This window comes from Perca flavescens, chromosome 23 (genome assembly GCF_004354835.1).
Source record: "Perca flavescens isolate YP-PL-M2 chromosome 23, PFLA_1.0, whole genome shotgun sequence".
In the NCBI taxonomy this organism is placed as follows: domain Eukaryota; kingdom Metazoa; phylum Chordata; class Actinopteri; order Perciformes; family Percidae; genus Perca; species Perca flavescens.
Window position 1 is genome coordinate 20,979,195 of NC_041353.1, and position 12,951 is coordinate 20,992,145.

A 12,951-nucleotide genomic window follows, 5' to 3' on the forward strand; every position below is an offset into this window, starting at 1 on the left:
GTTTCAAGAAACAAGTAAGGGTACAAATATACTTTACCTTCCTGGTTAAATAAATTCTGGATCTGACACCTTATCTCGTCACTTCTTCTTCTAGCCTGACTTGGACACCTTCTGTAATTCCACATCATTATAAATGAAACTCACACTATAAACATGAATTAATTAGCCATTTACTTTTGGGAGAATATTACTAATAAAAACTAATCTGTTGAAAGGTAATGTTTGATATTTTGTAGTGCTGCTACATTCTTTTCAACAGCTCTTTGTTTTGTTTTAATGATCAATACGTTTTCAAATAAGGGTTGCATGAATTGCAGTAAAGGCACATTTATTTACAGTACACATTTTACACAGAGGGTAAATTCAAATCAGTAAATTCACTGACAAAGCAGATGGATATGGCGTCACCTTGTGTAATGTTTACAATGCAGATCATTGGCAATAAGTCCATACATGCAAAATGAAATTATATTAGTGGGATGCCTCCGATCCAAACCTCACCCTATCACTATCCTACGCTTATACCACAAATAAGCCTAGTTACCCTCGCCCCCTAAACATAAAAAACAACAATGCCTCTCGCAGCCTCTGGGAGAATAACATAAGATCTGGCTCTCTTTAAAGAGCAATACTTCCCATCACTAATTGAATAGGCTAGATTACCCTTATAACGTTATCAACAGTGGGAGGCAGTATCAGTGCCTAGTCTGCCGGAAAAGAAGAGAAGAAGAAGAAGAACTTTTTTTTTTTTTTTTAGAACTTTATTGTGTAGGCTACCAAGCAATACAGGCTTATACAATCTATTCACTTATCTGTGGTACAAAAAGACTGAGCGAATATACAAAAATAGAACATTTGACAAACATGAAAGCACAAAGAAATACAAAATAACTTCAAATAATTAAATTATATAGGCTACCTTATACACCATAAAGTAAAACAAATACGATAAATTAAACTAGAGGTAGAGGTCTAGTCAGGAAACAAAAAATTACACTCTTACTACATCCATGAGATTACAGGGCAAATATCTCCAGCAGGTGGCGGTAACAAAAACAACAACAGAAATGTCACCTGCCGTAAAATAAAAATGGAGAAGAAGAGGCTTCTGACAACAAACATCCATGACAACATGTTTTGAATATGCATACGTTTAATTGGAGTGACACTCTTTTATTTAGAGGGTAACTTTTGTAGGTTCACTGGGATAGCTAGCTAACTCGTTAACGTTACCACTAACGTAAATGCTAGCCAACGGTGGCTGCTAGCCAACCAAGCTAGCTTTGTTGGCAAACAGCAGCTAGCCACACCTAGTCACATTTTCAACACCGGTGTGAGAAGATGGACTCAAGTGTCTTCGCGGCCGTGTCTAAAGGTTTGTTTGCTGGGAACCCAAGAGCAATTAAAAGCAAAAAGTGGGAAAAGGGGTGGTAATTCAGCGTACGTTGACTTGTATCAGTGCTTTTACTCTACCCATGCTAACTTCGTAAACTAGGTTAGCACATTGACTTCAGCTAATAACGTTACGTTCACGTGGTGGATTTTATGCATTGTAAATCATTTTGCATGCTTGTTGTCCTATGGATATGAGTGCTACTGTATGTACAGACTTGTACAAACTTGGCATAAGTAAAGCCAACCGGGTTTGAGCAACACTGTTGTTATTGAACGTGCACTTAATGTTTCTAGCAAGGTAGCATTCAAAACACATCGCTGTTCTCATAACAGCTAGCTAATATAACGTTACAAAAGCCCAATTCTCAACTTGAACGAGCAAAATAGCTATTATCTTAACATTTGATGCCCTCATTTCTCTTGTGAATCACATCACTCTATTGTGTATTTAATAACATTTAAAACCATACAGTCCAATGTGTTCCCATAATGACACATTGACAGATTACATATCAGGCGGCCATCTGCATTCACTTTAACCTGCAGATTCTAATGAAATTGAACAGCCTGATTCCATTTAATCACTTTAAATGTCTTCCTTATAAGTCCATGTATTCTGAATGTACATGTACACTTTGAGTTGTTAAACATTCTGTAATTGTTTTATGTGTGTACTGTGTATTGCAAATGTATATTATATATTACTATATATCACTAATCCGGGATCGATGCCGCCGGAAATCCCACCGGATGTCACTCTTTCAGCCGGATGTCCATTACCTTCCTCTTTCTTTGTGTTGGCGTTCTAAACTCTGGTGGATTTCTGAGGACTATGGTTAACTGCTCTTCAGATCTCTGCAGGGTAAATCCAGACAGCTAGCTAGACTATCTGTGCAATCGGAGTTTTCTGTTGTATGACTTAAACAACCTTTGAACGTACACACATGTTCCATCAAAACAAGTTCCTACCCGAGGCTATTTTGCAGAGGCACCGTTGCTCTGTCCGGTGCTTAGCGCCGCCCAAGCAGATTGTGAGGGTTTAAAGAAATGCCAATAAACCAGAGTGTGTTTCTCTCCCATCCTGGAATGCTGTGTGGACTAGCCAGACCCTCCTCCGCAGAGCTTTGGAGGAACGTCTGGCAATGCGAGACTATATGGCATCTAATCCGGGCGTCATCGGAAATGAGAGCTTGCTTTCAATTGGCCCCCCCCTGAATAAATAAAGGTGATAGACTTTCAGAGTCCATTTCTGTTTTCTCAGGTGACCCCTTACCTCTGGCGTCGCTGCGCCTCCTGGTCCCACCTTTCCAGCTTATGGCCGTCTCCATGTGGCAGGTTCTGAAGAAACAAGATGTCCTGAACTACTGGAAAGTGGCAGAGTTTGTCTCTTTGGTGATGGACATGGTCCCAGAGCTGCTAATGTTCAAGCACAGGATGCAACTTAACCTGGGATTAAGAGCCAGGGTGGGTAGGAGTGGAGGACACAAGGCATTCATTGCCAATGTAATATATTTTAAGATTATTGATTAATGCTGCACTATATGAGGAAAAATATGCGATAACGTTGTTGAATATGGCGATAACGATATTCCTTGCGATAAATAAACAGATATTAAAGTGTACTTAGTTCTTTCTGCTGCTTTCAGTATTCTGCTTAGATACAGCAAACGGCTTGTTGAATTTAAAACAAATGAAATGAAAGTAAATCATTTCCAACATTGAACATTGAATTGAACATAAAAGGCCCCACTTAAAAGTATTTTTCTACTGAACCTTTCTTTTCAACCAACACAAAAAATCTCTGAGTGTCTTTTGGCGCATCGCAGCCTTTCGCGATGTGTTCATTGCACCAGTTGATATCGCGATGAAGATAAAAAAAAAAAAACAATATATTGTGCAGCCCTATTATAGTTAGTTATAGACAACTAATGATGTGTGAACTGTATTGTGAACACAAACATTTTGGTGCAATGTGTTTTTCTTTTTTTCTGCTCATCAGTATATTCTTGAGCTGTGCCGAGGTAAACAGCTTGTGGAACCGGACTTCATCTTGTCTCATCTAGACCACATCAGACCGCAACACCCCACCCTGCTAGATGTAAGTGTCTACAGTACAGTCTAGATTGGTGGATTTTCTTTTAAAATTCCAACCATTTTTGTAACATTTCTGCCTCTTGGATCAAAATATGTTTTTTTGTAAACATGTTATAGGCTTGGCCACACACTTATCAACACTTGTAATATGTGTAATTGTTATGGCCATGTTGCAGATGAAGGAGTCCGAACAGGAGGAACTAGTGGTTAACTTTCTTGAGTTGGTCCAGACTCTGCTCAAAGATCCCGAAGAGAGGCGAGACTATTTCTTGGTGAGGCGGTATCACTTTCACTTCTTTTGAGCCATATCCAACTGTAAATGTTACTTGCTGTTATAAGTTATAATTTGGATAGTCTATATCCATGACGTTCCTCTTCCTCGATTGCTCCAGTGCCGCCGGAAATTTCGCCGGATGTCACTCTTTTTGCCGGGTGCCCGTCACCTTCCTCTTTCTTTGTGTTGGCGTTCTAAACTCCGGTGGATTTGTGAGGACTATGGTTAACTGCTCCTCAGATCTCTGCAGGGTAAATCCAGACAGCTAGCTAGACTATCTGTCCAATCTGAGTTTTCTCTTGCACGACTAAAACAACTTTTGAACGTACACACGTTTCACCAAAACAAGTTCCGTCCCGAGGCAATTTTGCAGAGGCAACGTGGCTCCGTTCGGAGCTTAGCGCTGCCCAAGACGATTGTGATTGGTTTAAAGAAATGTCAATAAACCAGAGCAAGTTTTTCTCCCATCCCAGAATGCTGTGTGGACTAGCCAGACCCTCCTTTACAGCGCTGTGGAGGAAGGTCTGGCAAAGAGAGAGTGACCTAAATGTATCCAAAATCTGCAAAAAGGGCCTGCTGAGATTGTATTTCCTGCGCAGACTAAAACTCTTTTAATGTGGATAAGACTTTGATGGTTTTATTCTACAGATCTTATATTTAGTCCATTTGAACTTTTTTTTTGATTTCATTTTATGGGAACCTTAAATGCAAAACAAAGTGGTCTGTCCAAAATGTTCACAGAGGCCAGTAAAATAATTGGCATACAGGAGCTCTCTCTCGCAAAGATCTTTGACAGTCGACCTTTGCAGAAGGCACAGCCAATCTTGTTGATTTCATTCCTCTTCCCTCTGGGCGGAGAGTTTTTATTTGTGTCACTTAGGCCCTTCCTAATGACTTAGAAATCACTCCTTGTTTTTCAGACCCTCAAGGATTTTAATTTAATACTGTTCACTTTTAAGAAATTGCTCTTAATCAATTGTTGTGTGCTGCTTAGAGCTGTAACAATTCCAAAGTTTGCTGTACACTTAATTGTCTCAATACCTGACTTTAGTTTTGTATTTGCCATGCATTAAACTAGTCCCTTTGTATTTTTAAAAAGGAGGTCTTCCCTGCTGAGTATGGCCCTCAGTATGACAGTGATTTGCAGATGCTGTTTTCAGAGTTCCTCTGTCGGCTGGCTCAGCTGTTGCCAGTTCCTGACCTCGAGCAGGTGAGAGGTGTCAGTTTGTTATCACTTTTGATAAAAATAAAAGTATCTCACCATCCAAAAATAACCTTAAAACTACCATAATGCTTCTATACTAATAGTGCGAAATTTGAATAACAAATCTACGCATTTAAGGTAGACAAGAGCGCTACTTTGAATATTGGCTGACGGTCTGCCACTCTTGTTCTCGTGGTTACCGTTTTCATGTGCCATATGCTGGTTGAGCAGCAGCAACATAGCACTATTCAATGTGTCATGCCATGAACAAGTGGCATGACACTAAAACAAGTCTAGCACACCCATTTGTATGCCGGTGGATGTTGGTATTTGCCTAAGCCATATTTGAGTTGCACACAGCATCGGCATATCATAACAGCTTCTGTGTCGCACGGACCGCTACAGAAAAATCCAAAAAACTCTTCAACATTTCACCACTGAGTGTGAGATAACACTGTCATTACTACTGTCATTATTACACTATTGCACTGACTTCAAATTGTTCACTCATGTTTACTTAACCTACATATTTTTATATATATTCTATATTTTTCATATATACTATGTATGTATGCTGGTTGTATATTGTACATTATTTTTACATTTTTTTTTTTTCAAGTTGTAGGTGTTTTTACTTTATTATTATTTCCTGTTATCCTGTGTGGATGTTGTGTGTCTTATAACGAAAAGAATGTAATGTCCGCAACACTGCGTTAAACTCCCATATTTAATATAAAATGCAACGTTTCGACCCAACTGGGTTTTCTTCAGGCAAATGGTGAACACATTGTGTGTCTTATACCTGCTGCTGTAACACAGTAATTCTCCAGTTAGAATTTTCTCTCTCCATATTTATCTATCGCATATGTCGAAAGAAATCGATTGTCAGTCAGTAAAGGTCAGAAGGGACCAGGCGCAGCAGAACTGTAAGAACCATCCTAGAAATAAATAAAGGCCTTTTTTGGCTCAGACAGGGAGGGACTAAATGTGCACAGGCCAAGACAAGATGTGACAAATATATTTCAGTTTGCGGGTTCTTGAATGATAATGATCTTATCTTCAAGTAAATAAAATATAAGTCTCCAGCTGTGCTTAGTGTAACAGTTAATGAGGTTTAGATAAGATGATGTGTGAGTGTGTGTGTGCGTCATAATGGCTACATGATAAATGCTATATGCTACATAGTAAACACCGTTTAACCATTAGGCTCAGATTGCTTAGGATAGAGTTCCATCTAAATGAGGTGCAGTGCTACACTAATCTCTAATCTACGCCAAAATGAAACTGACATAATGTCATTGAACATTATTGGCTAGTAATGTGTCCCCTTTCACACGTGCAGTCTTTCCCTGAAATGTGCAGGGACATTTGGGGGGGGGGGGTCATGTGTAAATGGGAACAGGGACCGATACGCTGGGAAATCTGTCCCGCCAATTTCCCACCTCAGGATTTAGGAACATTCCAGAGAAAATGCTGGTATGGCTGTGTTGTGAATGCAAGCAGGAACATTGCAGGGTTAAGCACTATTGGGCTGTCGCTTCCCCCATCTATTCTGGCATTGTTATGGTGTGTGTGAAAAGGCGCATGGCGGAAATGTTCCAGAGGCTACATCTACACTACCACGTTTGAGGTTAAAAAAAACGAATATCTTTTGCCGAGTTACGCCTCGCGTCCACACTACTCTGGCATGTCCGAGCCCCTAAAACTGAAACGTTGGAAACACTGCTGTCCCCGTTTCGGTAGTCTGGACGGGCACGAACAGAGATCTTTGGAAAAGGCCACACACGTCAGTCAGTCTTATCCGTTAGGTAGGCTTACACACCTTTTTTAGTAACAGTTCTCCACCTCGTCGTCGGTCCAAGCAAATAAATCCCTAGTAAGTCTTACTTTTTGCCATGGTTGTTCTGTACTTTCAACTTATACATCCATGATTTTCAACCACAGAGTAACATCAGACAATCTGCTTCCTGTTTACACTGCCACGCGCATGCCCAGTGTATGCAAATGGTCATGTGATATGCGTTGTCAGATGTGTTGATATGAACAGAGATTAGTTCTGCTACTGGAGCTAAAACTCTTGTGTGGACGGAGATTGTTTTTGTCTCAAAATAACCGCTTAGAAACCAAATCGTAGTAGTGCAGATGTAGCCTAAATGCGGCTGCATGTGTGAAATAGTAAAAATCCCTAGTGGTGCCTGAAAGGTTATCCCAGTAATTCACTGGGCACTATGTGTGAAAGAGGCTTTACTGGTGTTTAATGTTAGTATCCTGTTCATGAAGTTGAAATTGTTCTATTATATTGGATTCGGTGTGATGTTTTCATGCATTTCACAGACGGTTTCCTGGCTTGGAGCTGAATGCTCTGTATTGGAGGATTGTGTGCATTCAGTCTCCGAGCCTACAGACCTGAAGAATCTGCTCCAGCACCACAGACACCTTGGGCATTTAGAGCAACATGGCAAGTCGCTTCCCATAACCACTTCTACTGTATATCACTTTTATTGTTAAAGACAGAACTCTATGACAATAACCGTTAAGTGTGATTCTTGGCCTCTTCTCTGTGCAGTTCCACCTTCTAGCATGGGCGAAAGCATCCTGTCCTCCCTCTCTGCAGCTCCCCCTAGCAAAGTGGCAAAACCTACGGAACAACCCAACCAATCCGATCCCCTGCAAGGCCTCCGTGATGACACGCACACTGTATCAATAGTGGACGACGTAGCGCTTGAAATAATCGCAGTGACCGATTACGCAGAGGTTGAATTAGACGCAAGCACCGACATTGAGGTGGCGATGGGAGAAAACTGCTCCGAAGGAACAGACACTGGCACGGTGGCTGAAGAGCTGCCTGTAGAGCTTCCTGATGAGACAACCATGGAGGAAGAAGTGGGTGAAGCAACGCAAGAAAACGCCGTAAGCGGTTTGGCAGACGTCATCCATCCAGTGGTCAATAAAGATGACTCGGCGTCCTCCCAGCAAAGGATCTCTGTGGGACCGCATGACTGCCCAGACTGCGAGAAGAAATTCAAGTTTGCCTCTGCGCTAATCGCCCACAGGGTCATCCACACCGGCGAGCGCCCCCACCGGTGCAACGACTGCGGCCGCTGCTTCTCTTTCAGGCAGTCCCTCGACAGGCACAGACGCACGCACAAAACCGGACGCAAGTACAACTGCGTGATCTGCCGGGAGACCTTCCACTCCCTGTCAGCCCGCACGGAGCACAAGCAAACCCACATGGAAGATGGCGTATACACGTGTCATCAGTGCAGCAGGCAGTTCAACTGGGAGCTGGCACTTGCGCGACACCTAAAAACTCACACTGCTGATCACAATGCGAACCGGTCCACAGAGAGCCAGAAGGATGAGCAAGAGGTGGTTATAGGTGATGGAAACGTCAGCGAGGCGGTGGTCGTACTCGCCGACCCCGACAGCCAGCCGCAGGCGGGCGATAATGGGGGTTGTGATCCGGAGAATGCAGAGGTTCAGAGCAGTGAGCGTCCCACCCCTGAGGCTGAAAGCACGTTCCCCGAAGTCATTACCCTGGCGAAGGTCCGAACAAGTGGGCGTAAACGCAAACCGACCATGAAGATCCAGGTGATCAATTTACAGAAGCACATTGGCACCAAAAGAAGGAAGGTGATCACCAAGGCCAACCCTCCAGAGCTCAACCCTGTGTCTTTCAATTGGTAAACATGGTTTTCCTTCATTTGCTTTGGTCATCCTGGTATTATAACATAGTTGAGTACATAGAAACATAGAATGTGATATACCATGTTCAGTTATATATGGCGACTGTGGAGGGACATCAGGCAGATAAATCCCCTCACGTTTATTTCTCCTTTCTCTTTAACAGTGCAGAGCACTCGTACGGGTCGCCCATGGTCCCATCAAAGGACGGCGCTGAGAGTGAGTTCACTTTTAGAAATACAATTTTGTGGTCTTTTTCACTACAATTGCATAATCAGAGAGATAACAGAACTTGGACAATACATTGCATTAAAAATTAAAGCAGCTGAAAATGGCAGGCCAGAAAGTAACTGATCTCCCAGTAATTTGTCCATAGCTAAAATGAAATTGCAAAACATTTGCTTGAAGAAAGATGGAAATTTTCTTAGAAATATATGTGAACTAATGTAAACTAGGGCTGGGCAATATGGCCAAAATCTTCTATCCTGATACAGGTCATTTCATCTCTCAATAAGGATATATGTAACGAATTACAACCCTAACAGGGTGATGCAGGGCCCCAATGTGAACTCGGATGGCTCTTGAATCAGCCCAAAGGGCTTCAATTCGTAATAATGACCGTCTCGCTCTACATTAACCCGCTTATTACGAGCGATCCCCGTTTCCTCCACCCTCTCTCTCCCTTTGTGATCTGCTGATCAGTGGTAGGAGCTCCGTATGAGCACATATAGTGATTTAAAAGCGATTTTATTTATTTAAAAATGGTCCTTTTTAGAGTCTATGATCAGAACTCCATCCACGCCACCGCTCTGTTATAAAGAAATAACAGATCTTAGAATGCCGTGATTGACCAATCAGAATCAAGTATTCAACAAAGGTTTTGTAATAAATCACAATATAGCATGTTTTCTGGTAAATCAATAGTCTATATGTAATAACCACATGGTAAAACCTATTTTTGTATACTCCTGTTTGAATTAAATACTGCATGAAAGAAAAGTAGAGTGCTTTCTGATTTAATTAAGAACTTTAGCGGAAAATGATCAAAATGTGTTAGGATCAGAATGTCAAGCCTCATCTTAATTTGGAATGATATAGAAATATTTACACAATAGACCTTTTTATATCGTTTTGACAAAATTTAACGTCATATCGCCCAGCCCAAATGTAAACAAATGAAACAAAAGATTCCAGAGAGTAAAACAAGTAACTGCTATCAGTCATGTTTGCTGAAATAACCTGTAATCACAAGAATTGAAAGGCAGCTTTATTGTTTTATGTTGGATCCATTACAGGTCAGCATATGCAGTTATTTAGACCTACACTGTGTAATTTTTTTGAGTTGATTCTTAGCAAAACCGCCTTTGTTCTTTCACAAATATGTGCTCATTCTTGTGTAATTACTTCCACCAGCTAATCAAAGTATTCTCATAAGCGTAGAATCTGCCATTCAGAATCATTCAGAATACATACGAGTGACTTGCTCGAATGACGGCAGCCATGTAGCGCTTCCATCTTTAAAATACGTTAGCCAAAGAGGGACGTATTGGCACTATGATGAATGCAAGGGGGAGATTACTCACCAGGGAAGCGAAAAAGAGAATTAAAACGACAACGCGACAGGCAAAGCAACAAGACCAAAGTTAACATTGGAGTGGCTAGAACAGCTGTGTGTAGACGATGGAGAGAGATCATTTTGGGTTCGGCCACCGTAGGAGGAAGGGCTAGAAAGTAATATTCACTTGGTTGTCATATACAATTTCACCGCTAGATGGGAGAAATTCTTACACAAGGTAGCTTTTAGGAAAATTCAAGGAACATTTCCAACTTCTTTTTAACTGATTTGTTTGCAATGTTATTTGAGTTATGGACAAAGGATGGGGTAAAAAATGCACATCATTTTTCCATGTCTTAGCAGAATGTTAATTAGTTGCTCTAATAATGTTTTTCCCTCAGGTTCTGTAGCTTTCTCCTGTCCCAAGTGCTCCTTCCAGCACTCCGAAGAAGCCCAGGTGCAGCAGCACATTGACAGGGTCCACTCTGTTAAGATTGAGGACGACGAGCAGCCCCTGGCAGGTGAAAAGGAGGGACGTTTCAGTTGTCCAGACTGCGAGAAGAGCTTCAAGTTCCAATCCCTCCTAAAAGCCCACCAGCGCATCCACACGGGCGAGCAGCCCTTCCTGTGCTCTCAGTGCGGACGCCGGTTCTCCTTCAAACAGTCTCTGGAGAGGCACAAGCAGACGCACAAGTCCGGCCGCAGGTACGAGTGCCTGATCTGCGGCGAGTTCTTCAAGTCCCTGGTGGCTCAGAGGGAGCACAAGAGCACCCACATGAAGAACGGCGAATATGTGTGTTCAGAGTGCGGCCGGGCGTTTGCCTGGAAGTCTGCGCTGGTGAGGCACCTGAAGACCCACGACGAGGTGGAGCGCTCTTACACATGCCCTCGCTGCGACCTGGGCTTCAGCTGTGCCAGCTACCTCAACAAGCACCTGCAGACCCACCAGGAGGAAAGAGTGTACTCGTGCAATTGCGGAAAGAGCTTCGCCTACCGGGCAGCCCTCAGCGCGCACAAGCGCATCCATCAAAAGGAGCGGCCGCACACATGCACACAGTGCGGCAAGGGGTTCCTCTACAAGGGGGGCCTGCTGAGCCACATGAAGATCCACTCGGAGGAAAAGCCCTTCATGTGTTCCTTCTGCGGCAAGAGCTTCAAGAGGGAACGCAACATGAAGAAGCACGAGCGCTGCCACACCAGGGAGAACGTTTTCAGCTGCTCGCAGTGCGACAAGAGTTTTGTCTACAAGGCGACTCTGATCCGACACGAGCTGACTCATTCCGGCGAGAGGCCGTACCTCTGCTCCGACTGCGGGAAGGGCTTTTTTTCCCACGCCGAGCTTCTGAAGCACGAGCGTTTCCACACGGGCCACAAGCCCTTCCAGTGCCCCCACTGCGGCAAGCAATTCACCCAGTCTTGCTACCTGACCATCCACCTGCGCTACCACACCGGAGTCCGGCCATACTCGTGCACGGAGTGCGACAAGAGCTTCCTCAGTGCCAACCGCCTGAAGAGACACCAGCAAACGCATTCAGGGGAAAAACCACACCTTTGTGTAGAATGTGGGAAGGGATTCAGGCAGTCCTATAATCTCAAAATGCATCAACGGACACATATCATGAAGCTAAAATAGTCAAGAAATGTAAAGGGTAATTTCAGTATTTCAACCTGGATCCTATTTTCCCAAGCATTTCTGTCTTAAGTGACTAATGTGAACAAAAGTCTTTGAAATTGGTCCAGTATTGACCATGAATGCTGCAATGTAATCCTATAAGGCAAATGTGCACCGTCAATGTACAGTTTTTTCATTACAAGTATCTGACTACATTGTGGGAAAATGGGTGAAGACTCATTCTGAAATCTTGCGAGGTGTCTTGTTATCTAAAAGATTTTCAATTGTGCATTTCTAAATTGGGCCAACAAAATGTAGAGCTACACCATCGTAAACGTTAGCTTTTGGATACGGACAGGCTGAAGTTGTGACTAGTTGTGCTACAGCTACAAATAGATCTTAACACTCCATACGTTGTAGACCATCTTGTCTCAGCGACCAGTAAGGTCTTAAGTGATGGATGTCTACCGCCAACCAAAGAGAAGAAAGAAAGTCCTATACCAAAGCACATTTTTAAAGAAAAAGTTCTGTTCCAAGAGTGGCGAGCTGCAGACAGAGCGGAGGTAAGCTAATGCTGTTAGCTAAAGTTACTGTGTTGATCTGGTATCAGTAAGTTACACAGGAAAGCATGGCAGGTTAACAGCAACTTCTCTAATTTTTTTTTTACGTAATGTTGTCAGACACTTGGAATAACAGTATGGGCCGGTCAGTGGCAAAAACAGTTTTTTAGTAGATGTACATAGACACATTTGCCCCAAAGAGTTACATTGCTCCCGGTTACAGCGATCTTGATTTGTTCCCATTAGTCGCTTAGACACCAATGCATGGGAAAATTAGGGCCCAGATTGAAAAATACCCAAATTACCCTTTAAATGGTATTGTAGTTAAATTTAGAATGGGAGGACAAAAGCCACAGATGTATTATTGTGACTTTATCTCCTATGCAATTGCAGTGAACTGCACCAGTCTGGGGATTTGTTCATGTTGAATGTTCTCCATTATACTGAATGTATTTGATTTCTGTGTTGTGATTAAAGCACACAAGAGCAGAGGAATGTTTTTGGATGCATTCTGATGGGACATGTTTCTGTCTAATCATCTGGACTCAAGTCTTCAAATAATGAACAGAAGAA

General features: G+C 42.6%; 1 protein-coding gene across 1 annotated transcript; it reads left to right on the forward strand.

The window, feature by feature from the left end:
- Positions 1–1,037: 1,037 nt before the first annotated feature.
- Positions 1,038–12,870, forward strand: LOC114550116 (zinc finger protein 11). The gene is made up of 9 exons (XM_028570664.1): positions 1,038–1,375; positions 2,657–2,859; positions 3,395–3,493; positions 3,666–3,761; positions 4,863–4,973; positions 7,302–7,425; positions 7,534–8,650; positions 8,818–8,870; positions 10,608–12,870. The coding sequence occupies exons 1-9, from the start codon at positions 1,342–1,344 to the stop codon at positions 11,837–11,839; spliced, it is 3,069 nt and encodes a 1,022-aa protein (XP_028426465.1). The 5' UTR covers positions 1,038–1,341; the 3' UTR covers positions 11,840–12,870.
- Positions 12,871–12,951: the final 81 nt, after the last annotated feature.